Source organism: Acinonyx jubatus, chromosome A1 (genome assembly GCF_027475565.1).
Source record: "Acinonyx jubatus isolate Ajub_Pintada_27869175 chromosome A1, VMU_Ajub_asm_v1.0, whole genome shotgun sequence".
Classification (NCBI taxonomy): domain Eukaryota; kingdom Metazoa; phylum Chordata; class Mammalia; order Carnivora; family Felidae; genus Acinonyx; species Acinonyx jubatus.
The window spans coordinates 25,089,693-25,116,226 of NC_069380.1; the positions used below are offsets into that span (position 1 = coordinate 25,089,693).

Genomic DNA, 26,534 nt, shown 5'->3' on the forward strand with positions numbered 1-26,534 from the left:
GCTGCTAGTTTAGAAATATATACCCTGGATTAAAAGCCAAATGTGTCTTAATAGGTGCATGTGAGGGGTCTACTGTCCACAGACACTGGAGAAACACCAGCAGCCAGTGCTTCTCACTAACCTCCATATGAAGTTCAACCATGTACATCACTGAAACTCAGGTACAGAGAACTGAGAGGGGCGCCTGTCCGACTTTGGCTCAGGTCATGACCTCACGGTTCATGAGTTCGAGCCCTGCGCGTCGGGCTCTGGGCTGATAGCTCAGAGCCTGGAGCCAGCTTCGGATTCTGTGTCTCCCTCTGTCTGCCCCTCCGCTGCTTGCACTCTGTCTCTTGCACGGTCTCAAAAATAAATAAACGCTAAAAAAAAAAAAATTTTTTTAAAAAAGAGAACTGAGAAAGTTCCCTGTCTTCCACATTCTATTTTTTCACTAAACCACCATTATTTAATTCAAATGTTAATAAGACAAGCACCTAGAAAAATATATATATTTATTTTTTATAATTTCATGGATGAGTTTGTTGTCGTTTTTTTTTACCGTTTATTTAGTTTTGAGGAAGAGAGAGAGAGAGACAGAGTGTGAGCAGGGGAGGAGCAGAGAGAGAGGGAGACACAGAATCCAAAGCAGGCTCCAGGCTCTGTGCTGTCAGCACAGAACCCACGAACTGCAAGATCATGACCTGAGCTGAAGTTGGACGCTCAACCGATTGAGCCACCCAGGCACCCCATGGATGAGTTTATTTTTTAATTTAATTTAATTTTTATTTTTGCTTAAGTAAGCTTTATGCCCAAGGTGGGGCCTGAACTCCCAACCCTGAGATAGTCGCTTGTTCCCCTGACTGATCCAGCCAGGCGCCCCCCAAGTATTCTTTTTTTAATGTTTACTTATTTTGAGAGAGAGAGAGAGCACAAGTGGAGGGAAGGGCATAGAGAGAGGAGGGAGAGAATACCAAGCTGGCTCTACGCTGTTAGCACGGAGCCTGATGTGGAACTCAATCCCACGAACCATGAGATCATGACCTGAGTGGAAATCAAGAGTCGGATATTCAACCGACTGAGCCACCCAGGCACCCCCCACCCCGAAAATATTCTTAAGTGAAAAAATTAATGAACTAGGTTTGCACTTCATCCACTGGTTCTTCTATGCCAATCAGAGGTGACTCTGCCTGGTCCACAGTTAACCAAACATCCCAGCTCCTATCTCCAGCCAACACCAAACACAGGAGGGACTGACGGACCCTGAAAGTGCAGGGCATAGGTGATGTCATCACCCTGGTGTTCTCCATCTCCAGGCTACGTTCCCAAGCCAGTCCACAAATCAGAGTCACCAGCCTCTAATGGATTACAGAGGTTTTCAGAGTGGGAGGTCACACAGGCGTCCAGGCAATTAAAAGGATTCTGGGTGGCTCAGGGGGTTAAGCGTCCGACTCTTGATATCCGCTGAGGTTGGGATCTACAGATCGTGAGACCGAGCCCCACATCAGGCTCCTCACTGAGCAGGGAGCCTGCTTGGGAGTGAGTCTCTCTCTCCCTTGCTCTCCATCGCTCTGCTGCTTGTGCTCTTTGTCAAGAATGAATGAATGAATGAGTGAAGAAAGAAAGGGAAAAAAAGAGAAAGGGAAAGAAAGAGAAAGAAAGAGGAAAAGAAAAGAAAAGAAAAGAAAAGAAAAGAAAAGAAAAGAAAAGAAAAGAAAAGAAAAGAAAAGAAAAGAAAAAAAGAACCCCAACAACTTCTCCTCGAGGAGAAATGTCTGCAGCCACTTTCACACGTGCCATTTCTACTCCAACCTTCGAGACTCTTTGGAGCTTATCTTTGTTTAAAGGTTTCTATTTACCAAAAAAAACCCCACAAATCATTTGGATTATTATGTATTAGTCCAGTTTATTAAATAATGAAACAAGGTTTATGCCACATATTCCAACAATGTTTAAATAAAGAGCCTGAAATATAAAGGCTTATGAAAATGTATAGTTTTTATATAATACATACTATTTCTAGCTCATGAATAAATATGAACAGGGGCCATTTTTAGATCACAGATCAGCAACATTTAGCATCAGTGATGACACAAATCCACAAGCAAACAAAAAAAAAAATCCGTTATCTTCATTTTAGTTATAAAAGCTAAAAATCCTTTTGCCACATTTAAGCAATATCCGAGGAGGTGGGGGGACTTGTAGCCACACCCCTGAAAATAAGGGAACCGAGTCTTCAAGTCCCTAAGTTCTTTCTTGGTCAAGAGCGTGGCAACTGCGTGAACTCTTTCAAGAAACAGAAAAACCAAAACAGGTTAAGATCCTGTTCTGTATAATGTGTTTAATAAAGCTACACTGGAGAAATACTCTATTTTTGCCTCAAAAACGTGCTCAGGTGTTACGGTGAGCTTTGGGTTTCTTCTCATCCTGGTAAGAACATATGCATAATTTGAATAAATTGACATAATGAACGTTGCAGGACGTTGACTCTTTCCGGTCTTCCAAAGGATTTGCTTCTCCTGTTTTAGAAATTATATGTACACTTAAAAATGTATGTTTTCTTCGTTAGGAAAAAAAAAAAGTGACTCTTCAAAAGTAATCCTTTAAACTCACAGAACTCAAAAGTGAAAGCCTTTCCAGAGAAAGCCCTTACCACATCAATGGAATGTCTTGGTAAGAGAGAAGAAGATCTCCGTCTAAACATACGGTTCAGTACCAGGAGTGGGAGCCGAGTGAGCTCAGCTCTGCAGAGTCCCATCCGGATTGGGCCAGGGGAGCCAGACTTTCAGCTACGTCTTTAACCCGTTAGCCCCTACATGCCACGCCACCGCCTCTTCCTCTCTCTCTTTAACGACTTTGTCCCTGGTTTGGAACTGCAATTCTGCCTCACAAAATGTTTCTCCAAGTAAACATTAATAAAGAAGGCAAAGTGGAAGGGACTGGCAGGAAAACTGCCCAGGCCATAAGAAAAACCGGGGTTCCTTCTTTTCTGCTTCAAGGGAGGTGGCCGGACACACCAGGCACCGGCTGAGCACAAGCCCCCGCAGGAGGGTCTGCCCGGGAGCCCCAGTGAGTGTGTATTTAATGTTCTCAAAGGCTAGAACTGAAGGTACCCGAGTAAGTATGTCCCCTGCCCTGGGGCAGCCCGCGAGAAGTGTATAAAGGTCTTAGGGCTCTCGGAGTCACTTTTTATTTTCAAAGGAACAAGATGAAGGAGAAAGAGAAGGGAGAATGATTTTTGTTGTCTTTGGAAAAAGAAAGGGAGACACTATGGACCTCTTTCAGAAACCAGAAAACAGGTGCGGCACTAAAGAAAGTGTTTTTTTAAAATGCCAAGCAAGTGTTTTCCATCCAAACCAATCAGGAAGCCCAAGACAGGAAGTATCTGAACAGACATCACCTGAACTGAAGGACAACCTGGGAAATCCGGAAAAATCAATTCTTCAATTCACTCGCAACATCTTGCTAAGGAAAACGTAATAAAACTGTAACTTACACTGTGCTCTTTCTTTTCCCAAGGACTCTAACAACAGGCTTTGTTGGGGGTTCCAGTGAGAACGACTCTCTTCCTTGCACCCAACTGTGGATGCTGGGATTCGAGCCAGGTGACAGCGTGACTGATGTAAACACACTGACCCTCAAGTCAAGTGATAGCCACTACTATTTTCTTCATTTGAGCCTCGACAACAGATGTCATATCTCCATTTTACAGACTAGAAATAATAAAACTGGGCTAAAAATCAGAGCAAATTACCAACATTACCTGAGACCAAACCCACGCGGCTAAAAACCCCTCCCGTCAGCAGCAACCTTGCCAGTCTCAAAGCCAAGGTATCACACCATCATGGATTTAGATATTAATACTTTGTAACAATTCCTCACAAAGGTCAAGCCTTCAAAGGCTTAAAATCACTTATTGTAAGTGAAAGATCCTGCCAAAATAGGAAATTATAAAGCAGTGCAATATTCCAGAGATCTATTTCCTGCACTGTTTACACCTGGAATTGAAAGGGCCAGGTCTCCACGCGTGAAATGTCTTCAGCCGACAAGAAGCAAACGTCCCCAGAAGTTCAGGAACAGTAATACCCTCTTGGAGGCTCCATTCCGTGGTTCCTGCGAGCTTCCCTAGAGCACTCTGCTATTCTCAGCTGTTCGCTGGAGGGCAACAGGTGCTACCGTCCCCTGGAGAAAACAATTCACAGTTCCTGATCTTCTTGCAAGTTTTCTTTAGCAAGAAACTCGCACTTTGCATGCCGTCTTTGATGTCCAAGGGCACTTCCGTGGTAAGGACCAGTGTTTGCATGTCAGTTTGTGGCATTAAACATTTGATGCAGAGCATCCATTGCCAACACACAGCAATGTGCACTAACCCCGTCTTCGGCTGTTGCTCACGCACGCTTCAGAATCTGTGACGAGCCAAGCAGTGAGAAGCAGCGTGAAACACAGGAAGCTTGATTGTTTCGCAAGCAGGCGTTTTCAGAGCGCTGTCTCGTGCAGCCTGGACTTGTCACAAATCCAATTTCTTCAACTGCTCATAGGTCACAAAAAACTGCAGTTATTGGTTAAGGCTGACAACGAAAATGCCATCTGAACAACACTGACACATAAAAACGGACTCACAGCACATCTAACAAGTATGTCCGGGCAGACCACAGGCCATGCACATGATTAAACACCCAGGACTCGATCCTTATCCGCCCCCAAAGGTCTTCCCATTAGCCTTCCCAAGGCCAGCCTGGAACAGAACAATCACAGCTTAGATAACATCAGGGCCCTAGCGTCTGCTCCAAGAGCCTCTTGGAAGATCATGTCCGCGCTGACCAGCTTTGGTGACTGCAGTGCGCAGACTTGCCCAAACAGTAAAATTCTATGTGAAAGTGAAAGACAGCAAGCCCTGGGACGCCCTCTCGAGGGTCACCACTAGGCAGGCCTTCAGCAGGGAGGGGCAGGTAAAGAGAAACAGAGATGGTGAAAACCACATTCCCTTCTATGTAATTCTGCCTTTTCGTGTCTAATGAACGGCTACTTCTTTCCTGCCTCCCACTTTGGCATACAGGAAACACTGCTTATCAGCCCAACAATTCAGGAGCTAAGTCCTGTTTAACCTCAGGCGCTCTCTAAAATAAGCATTCTACAACAGCGCTGCCAGACCGCATCCTTCCCAACGGTGGCTAAGGATATAAAATCCTCATCTCTCTCTCTCTCTCTCTCTCTCTCTCTGTAATCATAAATATTCCCAGCTTCTAAAACAGTCTGAATAGAAGTTTGTATTGATATCATTACCTTTCAATAACACTATCACTATACCAAGAGTCACTTGGCCCAGCACAGAGACTTTATACCTTCTAAGACAGAAAGCGAATAGTTATTTCTTAGAATCGGAGGAGCTCAAAAGAATACGAACCCACTTCTAAATTATCATTAATAACATGACAGTTTATACAAACAATATTCCTTTCGCTGCACCTTTTTTTCCAGACGTACTGCGACAGAAAAGGATACAATGATATTCCAAGGACCAAGTCTCAACCAATTCGGCCAAAACCCTTTATACAGAGCAAAAAACCCTTCATTCTTCCATGTCTGTTATAAGGGAAGGGGAGGGGGGAGACAAAAGTTAACATCTAACTTTCCAATCATGACAAATGTGTTAATACTCAGTAGGCAGACTGAATGATCAACTTTTCTTAAAAATAAAATCCTGTTCGAAAAGACTGCTTAAAAACTCAGTGCCCTCTGCCTCTTTTTCTTCTTTAAAGGCCTCTGCACGGGAGAAGACGTCCAACCAGCCCACGTCCAAGCAGACAAATGGCAGCGGAATGAATAAGAAGTGGGATTTAATGCCACTTAGAACCTCTCGCCTCCTTGCCACTCGGGCTCACAAGTAGGTCGGAAATAAAGTGAAGCAATGGTGGTAAAGATGTCATTCAGAGCACCACTATTTCACGTCATTAGGTGAATAAAAACAAGTATCTCTGCGTCGGGAAGGCAGACTTGAAGTCTAGGACGGGCCAGCATCATGCCAGAGAACAGGAACGGCCAAGCGGCCCCGAACCCCGGGCGGCCGGCAGTCCGGTCAGGGAGACAGACAGCTGCGAACCTCCCCCCTCTCAGGAACAGTAAGCCCCACTGTTTAAACCGAGAATTGTTGTCAGAGTGACGTGTTCTTTCGAGAGATGTCTGAATGAAGGATATTCATTCCAGTCTGACTCACAGGGAGGGAGACACATTTTGGAAGGAGACACACAGATATCAGAAAGCATGGCTCTCTTCTCAGCCTGTACAGCAGAGCAGAGGTGTAAAGAAAATGAACTTTCATTTCTAAATATTCGTCTAGATTTTGTATGTATAAAAGTTAGCCCCCGTGTGACCCAAACTGGGTACCATCTCAGGGCTTCACAGAGCATCACTCATGGTAGTTATAATAACTCTCAAAGTTTAGTTACTTCTCAGGTTAAAATATATACATACATATATATGTGTGTGTGCATATATATATATATATACACATATATATATGCACACACCCACACACACAGAGTTATTCACACGCATCTGGGGGGCAGTTTCAATGATTAAAAACAAACCACTAGAATGTTGAAGATTAAGTAAAATAAGCTTGCTTATTTCAACATCAGTGTCTTTCATCATTACGAATTATGCTAACAAGGTTTTACTACGTGAATCCAGGCACTGTGCTCTTTGGTAAGCATTCTCTCGTTTTTACACTAACCCTGTGACACAGGTGCAATTACCGTCCCTCCTCACTAACGAGGAAACTGAGGTATAGAGTCTGTACATCAACCAAAGTCATACAATTACAAGGGACAAGGGTTTTGCTCTAAACCATTGTGGTTTTGACCATGCTAAGAAACTCTTCAGGGGGTAACATGGAGGCTAATGAGCTGTGACAGGACCCCGCAGCGCTGCACAGGTGACCGCGCCCTCTCACCTGGAACAAGCAGTCCAGGGTACCCTTGTAGCCCGAGCACCTGCCGTCTCGAAGGACTCTCTGATTCATCATACGTGTTCTCACAACATCCACAGGGTTTGAGGCCAGGGCCCCGGCCAGACCACAGGTGAAGCTTGAGCTATGAAAAAGATGCCAACGGAAAAGCAAAAGTTCACCGCCGAGCTGCCACCACCACTAAAGGCAAGAAACAGCATCCTCCCAGACTACGTTAAGGTGACATGTGACAAGACGGTACGTTTCCAGGAAGACGCCCATCTCTAAAGCACGGCACAAACTTCTTAAATATAGCACTGATTATAAATTCCAGCCTCAACTAAGAATACCTGTGAGGTTCTGGAAGGTCAATCATAGACACATGAAGGAATGTCATGTGTCAATGAACTCTGGGGCAGAGCTTTTCACATTGTACAGGTGTATCAAATCATTATGTACACTTTGAATAGCTTACAATTTTGTCCGTTATACCTCAGAAAGCTAAAAACTGAAAATAATAGAAATACAAAGCCAAGTTAGAGAATGCTAATCATGATATTGCTCATGTAATAAAGTACACAATACTTTTGTAGACAGATTTGCATGTGACTAAAAAACGAGCTGTTGACAATGGTTACCCATGTAAACAGACAAGGACTTTCACTTTTTCCTGGTTCACTCCGGAACTATAATTTTCCAAATATGAGAATATAATACCTTTATAATATACCTTCTTTAAAATTTCTATAGATTTGTAGCAGATTGCCACCCTGACCTCACGCATACCTAAAATATTATTTTTTTTGAAATATATAAACATACAGGAGGTGGGTATACACAGTGTCTCCCATCAGGCCCGAGAAAATCAGGTGCTTCTTGGCGAGGTCATAGACCGGGAGCTCCACACCGACAACGATGGCAGCCCTCTGCGCGGTAAGGGACACGCCCTGGGTAAGAAGACGAATAATCAAGACTCAGAGAGCTCTTCCCGGAGTAGGCCTTGCCCAAAAAATGTAGAGTGACAGAGGAGAAAAGACCAGAGGGTAAAGAAGTCAGAAGCTCACGTCCAGTTCCGATTCTGGCGCTAACCGTACGACCTTGGCCAGACGCTGGCCAGGACCAATCACCTCACAGAGGCTCCGGTTTCCTAGTACATACTGAGAAGACTGTCCTAGATGACCCTTACGGTCTATTCTGTGAACTGACAGGTCAAGAGAATACCAGGAAATGGCACTCCATACCAGCGCTTGCCTAGGAACGGTCTTCACTTAGGGACCAGGAAGACATACACATCACAAAATGCAGGGGCGCCCAGGTGGCTCGGTCGGTTAAGCGTCAGACTCTTGATTTTGGCTCAGGTCGTGATCTCACGGTTTGTGGAATCAAGCCCCACATGGGGCTCTGAGCTGAAAACACGGAGCCTGCTTGGGATTCTCCCTCCCTTCCCCCTCCCAAAATAATAAGTAAATGAACCTAAAACAAAAATAACCCAGCATTTACCTATAACCTAGAAAACCCTCCTCTATGAGAATCTTTTAAAGAAAAAGTAAACAACAAAGGGCTCAATCTTCTTCATAATTATACATAAATTATTCAAAAGGTATTTTAACATATGACATATTCCTTATATTTCCACTTTCCAGATGAGGAAATTAAGGAAGAAAGTAACTTCAAGGGCAGACGTCACTTGTCTTCCCTTACTCCATTGCGCCTTTCAGATTAAATAAAATGATAGGAACAGAAAGAATAAATTCAAAGGGAAAAAGGGAAGAACTAAGGCAGCTGGCTCTGTTTTGCAGGCTTACCTTCCACAATCCTCTCGCTCCCTCCTGCTGGTAAATGTTAATGAAGTTGCCTATCATTCCCCCTTGAATGGTGCTGCTCTGGGCTTGCATCCGTATCTAGAGATTATTTTCAAGATTAACATGAGAAGGAATTAGCACATTTCTCCCCAATGTAGACTTCCGAATATCATTCGATCTGTTGTTTAATGACCATTAACAGAAAAGAATCATAGCATAAACACTGCCGTCATGCTAGCTTTAAATGACCTTTGCAGACGAAACATTTTTAAGGTTTGGTTCTTAGGCACTTTGGAATCAACAAAATGCATCCAGTAGAATCCAGAGCTCATTAAGTGTCCAAAAAACCTGATTTTTTTTTAAAAAGCCTTTTGAAAAGGAAAGGAAATGACATTATGTCCTTACAGGTTAATAAGTAGGAGAGAGAAAGTGATGGTAATACTAAGATTTCACATAATTAATAGGAGCATCTAGCACATTTCACAGCATGAAGCATGGACAAGCAGATTTCTTAAATTAGTTACTTCAAGCCACTACTATTTCCAACCAGCTGAACCAAAAGGTATGCAGGCGAGCTGAGCACGGGATAACCACATGATGTCCGTCACACTCCGTTACACTTGAATGTACAAATACACTCGAGAACGGCTGTGGAATTCACATGACTGAGATGCCAACGTAAAAATAATGTTTGATGTAGCTCTCTGTATTTTTTTAATGTTTACTTATTTTTGACAGAGAGAGAGAGAGAGAGAGAGAGAGAGAGAGAGAGAGAGAGACAGAGCATGAGCAGGGGAGGGGCAGAGAGGGAGACACAGAACCCGAAGCAGGCTCCAGGCTCCGAGCCATCAGCACAGAGCCCGACGCGGGTCTCGAACTCTCGGACTGTGAGATCATGACCTGAGTCCAAGTCGGATGCTCAACTGACTGAGCCACGCAGGCGCCCCAGCTCTCTGTATTTTTTTAAAATTAAAAGGGATTTCTCACTAAAAATTGGTACCTTATTTTTATCGAGGGAGCAAAAACATTACCTCCGACTTCTAAAGAAAAGCTGTTACTGCCACGCAAAACACAGGAATGGCCTATCCCTAAGCCCAGCATATGTTTAAGATATTAAAGGGAGTATGGATATTTTTCTCCGCTTTTCCCCAACAAAGGGTAAAATCAAAGCAAAAGCACCTTCACACATGCTGCACCCTGACCGTGCATAAGTGTAATGCCCTCAACACGCTGCTACATAAGGTTCTGACATCTGTCAGAATCCCCTAGTAGACTGAAGGCTCTGAGGGCAGGGTCCTTATCGTACCCATTTTTGGACTCTAAGCACGGAGTACGTCAATTGGCAGAAGGTAGAGGCATAGTGGATGCTGGTTAACTAATAGGAACAAAAAGGAGAGGAAGGGGCAGAGACAAACATCTTAAGAGGGATGAAAAAGCAACTCCTGCCTAATTTCTGTTTAATTAGTTTATTCCCTTGGGGCACCCGGGTGGCTCAGTCAGTTAAGCGTCCGACTTCGGCTCAGGTCATGATCTCGCGGTTCGTGAGTTCAAGCCCCGTGTCAAGCTCTGTGCTGACAGCTCAGAGCCTGGAGCCTGCTTCGGATTCTGTGTCTCCTTCTCTCCCCGCCCCTCCCCCACTCATACTCTTTCTCTCTCTCTCTCTCTCTCTGAAAAATAAACATTTAAAAAAAAAAATGTTCAATTAGCTTATTCCCTTGCCTTACTCCAGAAAGGATTTAAGGAGGCAGTTTCCTTGTTATTATCAATAAGATCATCCACCTTACCACACTTATGTCTAACTGTAGTAAGGAAATATTTCCATCACTGTATCCTGAAATCAAGTTAGCAGATAACATCACACGTTCAGAAATAGGTCATTAATGAGTAGACCTGTACAGAACTTGCAGCCTCTCGATTTTTTAATGAACCGATAAAACCAGGGAAGGTTTTCAATGAAAAATGAAATTCACATGTATCCGAGCCTACATTTTTTTTCTGCTTAGTCACCAAAGACCTTGTCTCCACAACGAGCTCTACTTTTGATGTCCGTATCAGTGGGAGATCCTCCCTCATGGGAGGGCCTTCATGGCACTCAAACTGCAAACATTTGTTTACAAAACTGTTACATTTGCAGACTTTCATTATCTGAATGTTGTTCCCAGTAAGAAAATGTGGGGGGAGTGTGCCTATCAGATATGGATAGCACTGCTTACTTTCAAAACATCCGTTGGATTAGCGATGGTTGAGGATATGACTCCAGAGAGAATTCCACACACCACATTTATCAGTAGAGTTTCATCTATAAACAAGCACATATTATTCAACTTTTCATTATCAGTAACTCAAACATAGGTACAAACTCATTGGCATACCTCTTTTTTATCTTAAGGGAATAATTAAATTTCTGCTTTATGAATCAAGCCATTTTTAAAATGTTAGGAATTCTGCTGGCTTATCAGGACTTTGCCTAGCAAAATCACTTGACATCTATTTGCTCTCGATTTGTTTTTGTTTTTGAAAAATATTTACTTATTTATTTAAGTGATCTCTACACCCAGTATGGGGCTCGAACTCATGACCCAGAGATCAAGAGTCGCACACTCTTCCGACTGAGCCAGCCAGGCGCCCCAAACTTACTTGACATCTAAAAAGGGACGTGAAGTATCATGCAAAGTGAGCAGCCATCTGCCAATTCACTTTTATGTGTAAATGCGTATCACTGTACTAAGATGAAGTATATCTCATAAGAGAACAAAAAAGATACACTCTGGGGCACCTGGGTGGCTCAATCAATTAAGCACCCGACTTCGGCTCAGGTCATGATCTCACGGCTCGTGAGTTCGAGCCCCGCGTCGGGCTCTGTGCGGACAGCTTGGAGCCTGGAGCCTCTTTCGGATTCTGTCTCCCTCTCTCTCTGCCCCTCCACCACTTGCACTCTGTCTGTCTCTCTCTCTCAAATATAAATAAGCATTAAAAATCTTTAAATAAAATAACATAAAAGTAAATTTAAAAAAAAGATACAGTCCTATGAGATAACCATGAAGATAAAGTTTTAAAGCACACCATATATATTTAATTTGAAGTGTACTAAAGTGCTAAAGCATCTCAGCCCCTGCTGACCACTGTCACGCAACAGTCAGCTGGCGCTCAAGAATTCAGTTCTTAATACTATGAAAGGTATTCACTGCTTTCCTGAAAAAAATCCTGATTTTAGAAAATTTTAAGTGGGCTAGAACTATAACAACATATCCTCTAGTCTAGGAGTTCTGGAGATGAGGATAACTAAAATATTTGTAGAGATTGCTCCTTTTAACTGCTGTTCCCCTTAATTCAGCCAAGAACTGACTTGCTTTGGGGTACCTGGGTGGCTCGGTCGGTTAAGCGTCCGACTTTGGTTCAGGTCCTGATCTCACGGTTCGTGAGTTCAAGCCCCGCATCAGGCTCTGCGCTGAACAGCTCAGAGCCTGGAACCTGCTTCAGATTCCGTGTCTCCCTCTCTCTTCCCCTTCCCCTGCTTGCGTGTGTGCATGTGTGCACACACTTGCGCTCTCCCTCTGTCAAAAATAAATAAACATTAAGAAAAAAAAAAAGAACTGACTTACCTTAAGCGCGGTTCATTCAGACTTTATACCCAGAGTTCTCTTCAGCAGTAAAGTCACGATTAGGCTCAAGAAAATCTGATCTTGACTAAAAAAGTCACACAACCAACCCACCTCCTGTCCACAAGGAGAGAAAAGATTCTTCACTCACCTTCTGGGTGTTCAACAAACAGTCGCTTCAAGCTCTGGTAAGTGCCTATCTTGATGGTGCCATAGGAAGCCTGGCGTAACATCGCAGGGGCAATCCTGTCAAACCAATGGACAAGAGCCCAAGAAATTCTAAAAACCAGGCACCTGGGTGGCTCAGTTGTTAAGCTCCTGACTTCGGTATACGGCATGATCTCAGTTCATGAGTTCGAGTCCCCCATCTGATGAGCTCAAAACCCCACTTTGGGTGAGCCCTGTTTCTCTCCCTCCCCGCCACTCTCTCTCTCTCTCTCTGCCTCTCACTCACTTGTGCCCTCTCAAAAAAAAAAAAAGAAAAGAAATTCTAAAAAGCACTTTAAATCCTCTAGAAGACACACACACACAGATAGTGGCCTTCCATAATCAATCTACGCTCAAGCCGATTTCTCGAAATTCAAAATCTAACAAAAATATAGTGGGGTTCCGTAAAATGTGTGCAAATTAATAGTTCACTAAGTGAAAGTTCAGCCCCCTGTAGTTATCCTTAATGAAAATGTAAGTGAACACGGAGTTCTATTCAAATGAAAGGGCTGTCCTTTCTCGGGACAAAGCGCCTCGAGAAATCTGCCCTCGGCAAGCATCTATCACTCTTCAGCTGCGGCTCTAGAGTTCAATTCTCACCTCCTCGGAGGCCCTGCCCCAGTTATTTCCTCTCCCTCTCTTGGCCATCCTGAGCCCAGAACCACCCTGGGGCAGTTATCTGCCCCAGCTGATCCTCCTCGTCCCTCTCCCCTCGACATCAAAACTCCCCTCACCAAGGTGACCAACTGACATCGCTGTCACTGCATCAAATGATGTGTTTCACTTAGCATCTTACATAACCTCTCCGCGGTACTTGCTGCCGTCCGCCCTTTGTCCTCCGTGCTGCGGTCTCCTCCCTGAGCTCCGTTACATCCCCCTCTCCCGTTTCTTCCCTTTTCTCTACAGCCTCCCTACCTCTGTCTCCTGGGGTGTTCTGGGGAACTCTGTCCTAGGCTCTCTCTTCTCTCCCTGCTCCACGCACTCCCCGGGTGAGCTCGTCTACTCCCATGGCTTCTACCACTGTCCAAGACTGACGACTCCGAAATTCCTGCTTCCTGCATCGATCCAACGATGCATTTCCAACTGCCTCGTAGATGTCTCAATTCGCATGTCCCACACCCACCCCCAGATCCAGTGTCCCACACAGAGCTAAGTGTCCTCCCGCCCCAACCAATCGGCTCTCCTCTTTGTTTCCTGACCCAGAAAATGGAACCTCCATCAACACCTTGGCTGAAAACCAGAAATCAAGACATTAGCCTTGTCCCCTGCTTCCTCCACACCCCCTCGTCTATTAGGTCACGTATCAGGTCAACCCTATGCCCTAAACAAGCTCTCTTCTTTCTCTCTGTCCCCAAGACAATCCCTCTGTTCAGAAAATTGTTGTCTCTGCTTCCTGCGCGACAGCCTTTTTCCAGCTTTGTCAGTTCTCATTCTTTCTCCCTACGGCAGCCTGGCTTCTTTTTACCACCAAAACCCTATCACGTCAGTCCCCCTACTGAAAACCCCCCAGCACCTTCTGCCCGCCACAGGCACAGCAAACTCAAGCGCTTATGGGCACCAGGCAGACACCCTGAGTGCAGCGGGCTGGGTCTCATGCACCCTCGCACGTCCTGCGAGCGGCAGAGGTTTCGGTAAACCAGAGAAGGCACCCTCGACGCCTGTGGCCGTTATCCTAAGTGAATGAACACGTGCCCAGATGTTGACTTTTCTCAAGAAAATGGACTCCCCGGTTTCCACGTGCAATTTCTCATAGTTTAAAATATCAGCTCGAGTGAGAAACCAAAACCTTGACTGGTAGGTAGGAGGGCTGTGAGGCACCCATTTGGGACCTGTGGTGTGCTAGAGGAAATCAAGATGCTTAGCGTGTCCTGAGGCCGTCCGTGTCCTGACCCCTTATTACGGCTCCAACTCCAGCTCTTGCTACTCAACAACTCCAGCACTATACCTACGCCGAATTACTCGCATGTCATTACTAGAATGTACCACGCTTTCTTGTGCGTACTGCTGACTTTGTATAAACACAGTCCCCCCTCCTTTTTGTTTTGTAAGTAGGCTCCACGGCTACTTAAAAGCCCCAGTGTGGGGCTTGAACTCACAACCCTGAGATCAAGACCTGAGCTAAGATCAAGAGTCAGCTGCTTAACCAACTGAGCCACCCAGGCTCCCCAGTACAGTTCCCTTCTAACTTCGCCTGGCGAACGCACTCTTCTTGACCCTTCAAGCTCAGACCCAGCACCCCTGGGGTCAAGCAGCCTTCCTGAAGCCCACCCCCTCCCCTGCCCCCACAGTCTGGGCTCGATGCCCGGCCTCTACCAGGCTCTAGTACTCGTTATCAGACTCCACTGTAATCCCGTTGACACACCTACAGCCCCCCACTAACCGACAGCCCCTTCATGCCTGTGTGTTGCTGCTGACCCCATTTGTCCCCCGGATCCAGTCTCACCCTTCTCTGTGATGCTCTGCGCCCTGAGAGGGTGGTGCCCACGGGTCACGTCACTCAGGCTCCCCTGCCAGCTGACTTCAGGGGGGATTCCACCAGTAGATGATGCGAGGGAGGGAGGAGGGGGAAGAGGTATTCTCTCCCTGACCACTCCCAAAGCATCCCTCAACAACTTCTGTTTGCTCCTTCCAGACGCCAGCCCTACCAGGCTGTTAACACCATTCCTGTCCTTGTCCCTCTGGGCCTAGGGTTGGTAACAATTTCTCACTTTGCTAGTTTCTAGGTGCCTCAATATCCTTCCTTTGTTCCCTTAACCCGTAAGTAGCCCCTTCATTAAAGTCTCCCCATAGAGGGGCGCCTGGGTGGCTCAGTCGGTTAAGCGCTGACTTCGGCTCAGGTCATGATCTCACAGTACATGAGTTCGGGCCCCACGTCAGGCTCTGGGCTAACAGCTCAGCGCCTGGAGCCTGCCTCAGATTCTGTGTCTCCCTCTCTCTCTGCCCCTCCCCTGCTCGCACTCTGTGTGTGTCTCTCTCTCAAAAATAAAATAAACATTAAAAAATTTTTGAAGTCCCCTCATAGAAACCACCCAAGTGAATTCGGTTTCCTGCAGGGACCCGGGCTCCCATAGGCACCTGTCTCACTCGCTTTCCCAGCCCACACCTTCAGCACACTGTTCACTAAATGCTGAATTACAGAAAAGTGGTTCACAACACTTACCCACGGAGACTACTCTATCGTTTTCACTATAGCAAAAACCTTGGTAATTCAGAATAGCCAAGGGGAAGGGTTTTCAGAGTGACATGGTGAATTATGGAATGTTTTGTGGCAACAAATGTAAATTTTGCATGATTAGCTGTATTTGAATACAATTAAAAAAAAATACTTCCAACACAATGTTCGCTACATAAAAGGTATGTAGAAAATAAGGTTGAAATGAAAAATGAAAAATCTACCAAGCTACTTGCTCTTTTCAAATACACTTCAAATGTCTACTTTTTCTCTATGAAGTCTTCAATTTCAGTTGATTCATTTAACAGGTCAATAGTCCAATATAAACACACAAAGGTCTACTTACCCTGAATACAGGGCTCTCAGCCCTTCTTCTCTGCCTATCCGCACTAAGGCGTGCAACATTCCTCGATACCGGATTTCTCTAAAGTTTGCGTCATTTGTCTGGCCTTGAATCTGGAGCCGTGTCTTGGTTAAATCAATTGGAAAAGTACCTTAAAGTTTTTTAAAAAAGAAATATTTCACTTGATAAAAAGAAATTCCACCAAATAAAGAATACATGGTGATATATTCCTGAGAAAATATTTCGACTGTAATGTAAACTAAGAAACAGAATTAAGAAATGGCAGATACTTTGCAATCTTTTTTCTATTAAAAAAAAATTAGAGGGGTGCCAGGTGGCTCAGTTGGTTAAGCATCCAACTCTTGGTTTTTTTTTCATTTTTTTTAATGTTTTATTTATTCTTGAGAAAGAGAGAGACACAGAGCATGAGTGAGGGAGGGGCAGAGAGAGAGGGAGATACAGAATCCAAAGCAGGTTCCAGGCTCTGAGCTGTCAGCACTGAGCCCGACGCGGGGCTCGAACTCACAAGCAGTGAGATCATGACCTGAGCTGAAGTCGGACACTTAACCAACGGAGCCACCCAGGCACCCCAAGCATCCAACTCTTGATTTTGGCTCAGGTCATGATCTCACGCTTCGTGAGATAGAGCCCCGCGTCTGCGTTGGGCTCTACGACAGTGTGGGTCCTGCTTAGGATTCTCTCCCTCTCTCTCTCTCTCTCCCCCAACCTCCGACCCCCTCCCTGGCTCACACACACACACTCTCTCAAAATAAACACTGTTTAAAAATTAGGAACCAAAAGATTAAAAATACACCAAAAAGTGCATAAACGTATTTTCCTTTCTTTACATTTTTATTTGGTTCCCATCTTACTCTACATAGGATTTGAGCGGCTGCATCGCTGTAAAAAAAAAAAAAAAAAAAGGTACAGGGAATGATTTACACCAACAGGAAATCCATTTTAAAATATGTTACCATCTTTTGCATGTGTGAAGGCTAAAGTCAGGTCCAATATGAAAGAGGAGGGGTAAGCTCATTTGCTAAAGGAGTTTCTCACTCTGTGTTCTGCAGTCTAGAAGTAAATCTGTGAACGCAGGTACAGATGTTAAACACGGCGCCCAACAGGCAGTCTACCCGAATTCTGAACACTGTCGGTAAACTCGATTCGCTGTGGAACGGAGAGCCCACCCCACAGGGAACCAAGTGGGTGGGTGGTTAACGCGCCTTAAAGCAAATGACGCGTCCAGCCCAGCACCTGGCATTCGGCAGCTGCACAATCGGTTTCCGGTGAAGCAATTCCGACAGGGAACAGACAGCGATCAATGGGGTCCGATGTGGAACTGCATTGGAAGAGGAAGCCACCAGAACAACGTGGACCGTGTGCGTAATTACGGACTGACTGCACAATGCCAGTCAGATCTGGCCCCTGCGGCCTCCTGTGCCAACGGTGGCCAAGTGGCGAAAAGCACAGGAAAACAGGGACAGAGGGACCCTCGGAATGTCTGATAAAACTCATTTGATTACCAGGTTCCACTTTCTCCACACCGAACTTTGGCCCCTAAACTGCTGGGAGCCAAAATGACTGTTTGTCTGAAAAAAAACATACCAAAAGGAGGGTGTTTTGAAATCGGAGATTAACGTGTCATATTCTCGCATTCTGTGTGTCACCTCCAATCACATCAAACACCAGAGAGCGACCTTAACTTTTAATTGGCATCACGTGCCGCATGTGATCGACCCCCCCCCCCCAAAACGCCATCCAGGTGGGGGTGGGGGAGGGGCACCTTACCACATTCGGCCGTGATGGAGGCCAGCCCTCCGTACACGAAGGGCTTCCAGTTGAGGGCCGACATCCTCGCCACGGTCCCTTCTCCTTTGGTTAGAGGAACATAGCCTCCCACAGGGCTTCTCCTGGACACAAAGGGGAGGCATTTCAAAGTCATGACTTCCCGCACAAGCAGTTTCCCCTTTACGCTTGTGTTCCATTTGGAGAGCATCGCAGACGAATGCCCTCCGCGCCTCCCCCCAGACCCCACTTCCCGAGGGGGGGCTCACCTGCATAAAGCCAGGCCCAGCTCGCTACTAAACCGCATTTCATCCCGTTCAGACCTTAAGTAACGCAACAGGCTGGGAAGCTGAGATGGGGTATGTACTGAGCACAACGGAGGCTATTTTCTGGGCTGTCCATTTTATCTAACATCTATTCACGTTCACGCAACAAATATTTGTTATTTGTTTGCCCCTGTCTCAGTGAGTCCCTCAGGTGCACCGAAAAAATGTTGCAACCCAGTGTCCTAAGGTGAAGTGACAATTACTGAAAAGGACCAAAATATACTTCTAGTTCACACTCTGTAAATGTTGGTGTTCTTCTCTTAACCGCATCGTATTAATAGCTGGGAGGCAGCTCGGTATGAAGGAAAAAGGCGGACTCCGGGGTCAGAGCCACACCGCTTCCTTCCTGAGGAAGCTCCCGTTCATCTCTAGGTTTTTTTCTCCATCAATATCATCACCATCGAGGCAGCCAACACAACCAATTGGGGTTGGAGCCCATACTTTTATTTGCTAAACTAAATAAAATGCCAAGCTTTTAATGCTATTATGGAGATTAAATATGTATTTTTAAACTAGCACAGAAAAGACACTCAAAAAATGCTGCCTTCCCTCTTCCTGTCACTTAGAAGGTGCTCACACACGTGAAATATATTTACATGCCTGCCATGCCAGGTCCCCCACATTCATGACACATTCTGCAATTTTAGGCACTTTCAGTTGGTAAATCTGGCCTCATGTCCATTAACAGGAGAAACATGCAGACAAACACACTTTTGTGTATATAATATTAACCATAATTATTCTGGGTTTAAAACAAAATTTCGGGGGCGCCTGGATGGCTCAGTGGGTTAAGCGTCTGACTTCGGCTTAGGTCATAATCTCACAGTTCATGAGTTCGAGCCCCCCATCAGGCTCTGTGCTGACAGCTCAGAGTGTGGAGCTGTGGAGCTTGCTTCAGATTCTGTGTGTCTCTCTCTGTCCCTTCCCCACTCGTGCTCTCTGTCTCTCTCAAAAACAAACATAAAAAAAATTTCTTAAATAAAATCAAATTCCTAATTTATTATAGTCATTATTGGTAAGAGATACACCCAGTGTTTGTAATCTGCATGTTTTAGGAGTTTCTCAAGACTACATTTCTCAAGAAAAGTCACCATTGCCAAAAACGTCAGTTAACAACAAGGCCAGGGGGCTTGCTTAAACTAAGAAAAAAACACAAGGAACCCAAAGGAGACTGTAAATGGATCTACCTACGGCTATTCTCATTCATGGACATTAACCGAATTCAGACTGGCTACAAGTGAGTAAGATAAAAGGCTAAGAAAGGAACCTGAAAATCATCATTTGCTTTATGTGTTTCAGGATCAAGAACAAACTGTGCCCCCCAACACTCATCTCAGCCCCTTATTATCCTCAAAAACATTTAGTAATATCTGCACTTGATCTTAGCCAAAAGGCCGAGAAGCGATAATATCTGAATGTAACTAATTCTTCGTCTTACTAAATTCACAATTAATACCGTAGGTTAAATAAACTGTCAGAACATATTAATAATAAATCCAATAATTCATTAACTGTCCAGTAGTACCTTCCTTAATCCATTCTTGGATTCTCCTGAATTCAAGTTAAAATAAAAAATAAAAAAAAAGCAATAGGGGCGCCTGGATGACTCAGTTGGTTAAGTGCCGGACTTGATTTCAGCTCAGGTCATTAATATCACCGTTCCTGAGTTCGAACACCACACAGCCCTCCATCCTGACAGCGCAGAGCCTGCTTGGGATTCTCTCTCTCTCTCTGCCCCTCGACATTCTGTCTCACTCTCTCACACTAAACTTAAAAAAACAACAACAAAGCAATAACTACATAACAGTGATGTGTGGAAATGCTGTAACTTTAGAAAAGTGTCTGATATAAATGATTTCAGTGGATCCCCCAACAAGTTTGGGACAGGAGGACAGGAAAACAGACTAGGAAACGGAGTCCCAGCAAGGTGCCTTGTCCAAGGCCACATGGCTGATGGGGCAGAAATGGGGCTCCAACCCAAGTGTTCTGATTCCAAGTACAGCATTCTTTCTGCTACCACCTGAGGCTGTATCCAATCATAAAGGAGTGATGGTGTTTTAATTAAGGAGAAAATATTATTAGGCAGCTTCAAAAAGGTACTTTGCAGAGAAAGACAGATACCATATGTTTTCACTCATATGTGGATCCTGAGAAACTCAACAGAAGACCAGGGGGGAGGGAAAGGGGGGGGGGGAGGAAAGTTACAGAGAGGGAAGGAGGCAAACCATAAGAGACTCTTAAATACTAAGAACAAACTGAGGGTTGATGGGGTGGGGGGGAAGTGGGTGAAGAGGGCACCTGTTGGGATGAGCACTGGGTGTTGCATGGAAACCAATTTGACAATAAATTTCATATAAAAAAAATAAAGTACAATATCTTTATTGTTATTATTTAAAAAAACAAAAAAACAAAAAGGTACTATTGATAAGGTGCATCCTATAAGCAAAAAAAATGTGTTTAAGATAAAGGTATTAAGAGGATATAATATTCAGAAGGTAGATAATCAATATAAACAGTAGCAATTTATTTTTCCAACAAAAGGTATATGAAGTCAGTGTTGAAACACTTGGGGGGGTGGGTAGTTTTTTACAGAGGTGAAATTCACATACTCATTTTAGTGAGCAATTCAGCGGCACCTCATACATTCAGGATGTTGTACAACCACCACCTTTATCTAGTTCGAAAATATCGCATCAGCAGTCCCCCCTCCCTCTGGCTTTTACTTTCTTGGACGTGACACTATATATGCATTAAGTATCTGTGTGGAACATATGGCTCCTTATTAGGAGTTCCTAACCTGACTGCAGAGTTTCCTAAAAGTATATACACTAGGGCCCTACCTACTGAATGAAGATCTCGGGGACATTGCGAGCATCTGTGTTGTTACTGAAAATCAGCCAGTTAAATACATGGCAGCCAATTCACACCTTGGAATACTTACTACTTAAATTCCCATTTTAAATAGTTAATGCTCAGAGATGATGTTACAGGTGATCCTTCTTTTTATTCATCTTATTTAGTACTGATTTTTTTCCTACACACGTATGTGTGTGTGTCTTTATATATACAGACACACATACGCACACAAGCCATCCTCCAAAATGTTAGCAGAACTTTATGGGAAAGGGAATTATAACTGATCTCTAACTTAAAGACAAACACAACATTTTTTTTAAAGACTATTTTGTCATATGACCTCATGCCATCTCACTGAGTCACTTTGCGTTTTCCTGCCTCACCTTGTTTGTTTTACTAGTTTAGTTTTAATGGCTACTTTTGGCTACTTTTTCTTCCATCAGTGTTTTTAATTAGATCAAAACCCAAAAAAGCTCTGGATTATACTCATATGCAAGTACCCCAGTAGAGCTCCAAACCATTGTGGAATTGCCTCCCCCTGGGTTTGAATCAAGTGGATGGAGCATGCACCCATTTGGTCCTATTCCTGTGAACCACCACCATAAACTGATCTTCCACAAATGCCCATCCATTCCAGTACTCCCGGTTACACTGTAAGAAAGTACTTTCTATCCAATTCCAATTTTTAAAAGTTAGCAAGAAGAGGGTAAAAATTACCTTTGGGCTCTTCTCTATTCCTTTCTGAACGCTAGGACTAGATTCCGGATCAGTTAAGCTTACTGCCCACCTTCCCAGGTTAATGCTTACTGTGTCAAAGAAAGAATATGTTGGCTTAAACAGCAACCAGAGAGTATCAGCAGTCGGTCAAACACCCGAACAAAAAAGGTTCTAGCTAAGACTGGAATGGAAGACGTTATGTCCCCAAAGCCATGCTGGCCACAGCCATTTGAGATGGGGCGTCAGCTATCCCAAGCTGCAATCTTTGGTAAGCTAAATCATTTCTTTGTTCTGGAGCTCTCTTTGTCCTAGCACAATTTGGGGGGGGTGGAGTGGGGGGGGGCGGAATCCCAACTCTACTCAAGTCCCAACACTGACAGGCCAGCACAGTCAGGCTGACTGATGTGTCCTTAGCAGTCTAGTGTCTGGGCAACATCTTGGCCTGAGATCCAGGGAAGGAATCACAACTTTGCAAAAACTCCAGTGCCAGATAATGGTGCTTGGGAATCACTTCCCACTCTGCACTCCTCTTCTAGGCCATACCCTCTGGCCAGACCAAACCCAGTGACCACTTCTCTGCTGCCTTATAAACACAATACTAACAGCAACAGCCTTCATTATCAAATATCTGATATGACAGGCATTGCTGTACGTTTTCCACATAAAGGATTTTATTTCATCCTTACAAGCCTATGAAGTAGGTATCCTTATCCACATTGCACAACTGAGGAAAGACCACCTCAGAGAGGAAGAGTGACTTTCCCTAGTCGCACAGCTACAAAGTACACAAACTAAGGTCTCCCTGAAGGAACACGTGATCTGTACAAAGCCAGACACTATTTTTCCAAAGTCCGTTAAAAAATATTTGGGGGTGGGGCACCTGGGTGGCTCAGTTAAGCGTAGGACTTTGGCTCAGGTCATGATCTCAGAGCTCATGAGTTCGAGCCCCTCATCGGGCTCTGTGTGGACAGCTCAGAGCCTGGAGCCTGCTTTGGATTCTGTGTCTCCGGCTCCCTCTCTGCCCCTCCCCCGCTTATGCTCTGTTTCTGTCTCTCAAAAATAAATAAACCTTAAAAAATATATATATATGTATGTATGTGTGTGTATATATATATATATTAGGAGGTGGGAGGGTAGGAAATTCTGCACGTTCTGAATAAACGTGTAATTTTTCTGCAAAGGAAATACAAACTTCCCATCTATTTTTTTAAGTGTTAACTTGAGTAAAAATGTCTATACAAATAAAGGATTCTAAAGGCTTCTCCCTCCACTTAAGATATGTACTAAGTTACCATAGCCCCTCTCCTCTGTTTTCTCTTAGTACTTATTTTCTCCTTACTTCATTTGCACAGCTGCAAAGAGAGGTAAAATACGGTACGGTAATTGCTGCTGGAACTTTTGAAAGCTTTCCAAGTTCCTGTTATATAATTAATTCTGGGTAAGTTCTTTCAAATTTACGTGTGTTCCCTTTTCAGTCTACAGTCTGAAACTAGAATCACGGTCTCTAAAATGATCCCCCTTAAATCTTTATTCCCCATATGTCTGCCTTTCATTGGACTTTCCCTATTTCCAACTGCCTTTAAAGGTACAGTATGCAAAATAAGCTCATTACAGACCTATGCAACGTGAAATTGAAAAGGCATCTTAGAAGTCATACCTCATGTCACATGAATTAACTGAGCCCACAAACACAAAACTTGGCAGCGGCAGAGCCAAGACCAGATTCATTCCTTTCAACTTTTTTCACTACAACAGGAGGACAAATCGACCCCTGCAGGGCAGTCCCGACATTGTTCTGCTATTCTTGCGCAGGAGCGACAATGCTGAACCCTGCAAACGCTTTACATCAAGTTACTTACACCTAGAAAGGCGCTACAGTGCAGCGCTACATGAACCTTCCAAGCTAATGAACTACCCCCGTCCCTCCAAAGGTGAGCCAACCCGGCGTGTCCGGGAGCAATTCAGAGTACAGCGAGCGTGCCCTCTCCCAGAGTAGGAAGCTCGCTGGCGCCCGGGCTGCACACTCTGAATGAACCCGAGTGGGAGGGATGCAGAGACAGGAGAAACGTACCGCGGGGGCCAGGGCACACACGCCGAGGTCCCGCATGGGCCTCACACTTGGGATCTGAGACGCTGGGGCAGGAGTCACCCCACGCCCCCAAGCGATGAGGCCCGGGAGCCGGCGCCCCTGCCGGAAGAGCGGGGCCAAGCCCCGGAACCTCGCGCCCCGGGCAGCCGGGCCCCGCACGCAAACCCGGGAGCAGCGGCAGCCCCCGAGCGCACCCGGCCGCGTCGGCGCTCTCAGGGACCGCAGTCCGACCGCAGTCCCAGTCCCGGCCGAGGCCGACCGGAGGGGCAGCACCGCCCGCGGCGGGGCAAGGAGTCCCGGGCCGGCAGGTCGCGGACACCGTGGCGAAAGAGAGTCGGGCGGGCGGAGGAGCAAGCCGGAGCAGACGCGGAGCGGCCATCGCGGCCGCGGCCCGGTGGTCAGGCACTTACCCGGCGCCGGTGGCTCCGCAAGTCCTCCTACCCACGCTCAGCTGCGACCAGAGCCGGCCAGCACCGAAGCGGGAGAACACGCTGCAGCGCAGCGAGGGCAGCACAGCCGCTTGCGTCCGGCCCCGCCCCCCCCCCGCCCTCGCGGCCCCGCCCCCCGCCGCGGCTCCCATTGGCCGCTCCGGCCGCGGCCACGCCCATGGCAGCGGGCGACTGGCTGGCCGCGGAGGCACCTAGATATTGAGTAGCCGGCTCCCCACCGACAAGGGTGGTAGCTGTCGGGGACTCGATGACACCTCCCACGGCCTTGGGTCTCGACTCCGCAGTGAAAGAGAAACTTTAGGGAACGCACCGAGAGCCACGGAACAGGAGGCTTCTCAGGGTGCTGATTCTGTGTCCGCGTGAACCTCCGAAGTCAGAGGAAGTAAACAAACCTGCACTTCTTTTTTTTTAATCCCAGTTTTTTAGTTTGAAAAATTTCAAAACCGACTCAAGAGTTGAAAGAATAGTGCTATGGACAGTGTGCACTTCTCTCAATACTACCATTTCACATTTGCGTTCTCTTCACTAGATAGATCCCCCCCCCTTTGTAAAGCTGCACACAACGCTGCTTCACCCCTAAATACCTCACCACTATCACGTGCAATAAATTTAATGCAACTTCTGTTATATCGTTTAACATAGTGTGTTTTTTTAATTCCCTTTGTTGTCTCAAAACGTCATAGACAAGCACACGTGCACACACACGTCTTTGAAAAATTCAGGTTCTACCCAAGATTCACCTGTTTTGCTTAATAACGTGTCTTTATAAACTCCTGTAGTCTACTACCCAAGTTCTAGCACTCCCACTTTTTAAAAATCTTTCATCACTTGGACGTATTTGAAAAGTCCAGGCCAATTGTCTTGGACACTGTATCAATTTAGATTTATCAAATTGTTTCCTCATGATTAGATGCACTTTATTTTTTATTTAATTTTTTGAGAGAGAGAGAGTATGAGCGGGGAAGGGCAGAGAGAGAGGGAGACAGCATCTGAAGCAGGCTCCAGGCTCCAAGCTGTGAGTACAGAGCCCTACGTGGGGGGTTGATCTCCTGAACTGGGAGATCATGACCTGAGTCGAAGTCAGACGCTCAGTCTCAACTGACTGAGCCACCCAGGCGCCCCTCTCATGATTAGATTCAGGTTAAACATTTTAGTAAGAAAAGTAGGAGGCGATGTGTATTTCCACAAGAAGGCACAGTGTTCTTTAGTCCCATTATCCGTGATGCCAAGATGGATCACTTAGTCCAGACACGGGCTGGCAGATCTCTCCACAAAAATACTGTCAAAGGTTCAGAAATGATAGTACTAAAACCAATGAATCATCAAACTAGTAATCAGTAAAAGTTTATTGTGCACACATCAGGAAGACAGTTTGCAAACAGGAAGCACTCAAACCAAACACGGAATGAGGCTCGGGAGTATGTTGTCATAAAGCAGCTAATACAGCAAGGGAGCAGTGGCTGCTTTTCACAGTGATTGGTTATGAAATGAGAATGCTCCTAAATGACAGGGAATTGATCAGTGGTTACCTCCTATCAACCTTAAGAGTTCAAGTCTTGCTTATGATTGCCAGAGGCATGAGCAAGAAATGACCCAGAGCGAGTTAGTCTTGCAAATTGAGTGTTGTATGATTAAACTGGTTTTGTCTGCTCAGAGAATTTTCCAGGCTGGTCTCCGTTTGTTTTTTATTTTGACAACCCCTCTCTCCCACCGCAACAGAGGTTATCTGCAGTAATAGGCTGAACCCAGCTAATATTTTTGTCCAGGGGGTGTAGCGCGCACTCATGAACACTTACCAGATGGTGATTTTTCTAATGCTATCTATCAATCTTTCTACCTGTCTAAAGAAGAGTACCCCTTTTTTTCTCCTTTTCTCTTTTTCCCCCTGCTTCTCAACCCAGTCACAGCTCCTTTCCCCTCCTGTTCGAGTAACAGTGTGGACTCCTGCATTTTTTTTAATTCAATTTAGTTCAATTACTATGATCAAATACCCCACTATTATTTTTGGTGCTCAAATTGCCCATATTTGGCCAGTGGAAAGCCCCACACCTGGCTCCTTTATTCTTATATATATCCTATCAATCTTTGAGCACTTCCTTGTTTTCTAACACAAGACCTACTAACTTTTCATTGACTGTTCTGTGCCCTAGACAGGAAAACCCTAGTTCCTTTTAATAGGAAATGGCACTTAGAAAATTAAATCTGAGTACTTGCTGTGCTCACTGCTTACTGGGATGTTATTCTTCTCCTTAAATGAAAACCTAATT

General features: G+C 45.2%; 2 protein-coding genes across 2 annotated transcripts; one reads left to right on the top strand and one right to left on the bottom strand.

Annotated features, from left to right (window-relative positions):
* Positions 1-1,856: 1,856 nt before the first annotated feature.
* On the bottom strand, positions 1,857-24,374 carry SLC25A30 (solute carrier family 25 member 30). The gene is made up of 10 exons (XM_027064871.2): positions 24,229-24,374; positions 17,834-17,955; positions 16,049-16,196; positions 12,475-12,569; positions 10,938-11,023; positions 8,728-8,823; positions 7,745-7,869; positions 6,929-7,067; positions 5,479-5,559; positions 1,857-4,525 (listed from the first exon to the last, which is right to left on the bottom strand). The coding sequence occupies exons 2-10, from the start codon at positions 17,895-17,897 to the stop codon at positions 4,484-4,486; spliced, it is 876 nt and encodes a 291-aa protein (XP_026920672.1). The 5' UTR covers positions 17,898-17,955; positions 24,229-24,374; the 3' UTR covers positions 1,857-4,483.
* On the top strand, positions 21,005-26,534 carry LOC128314124 (translation initiation factor IF-2-like). The gene is made up of 2 exons (XM_053215777.1): positions 21,005-21,997; positions 23,485-26,534. Exon 2 carries the CDS (start codon positions 23,759-23,761, stop codon positions 24,467-24,469), a length of 711 nt encoding a protein of 236 aa, XP_053071752.1. The 5' UTR covers positions 21,005-21,997; positions 23,485-23,758; the 3' UTR covers positions 24,470-26,534.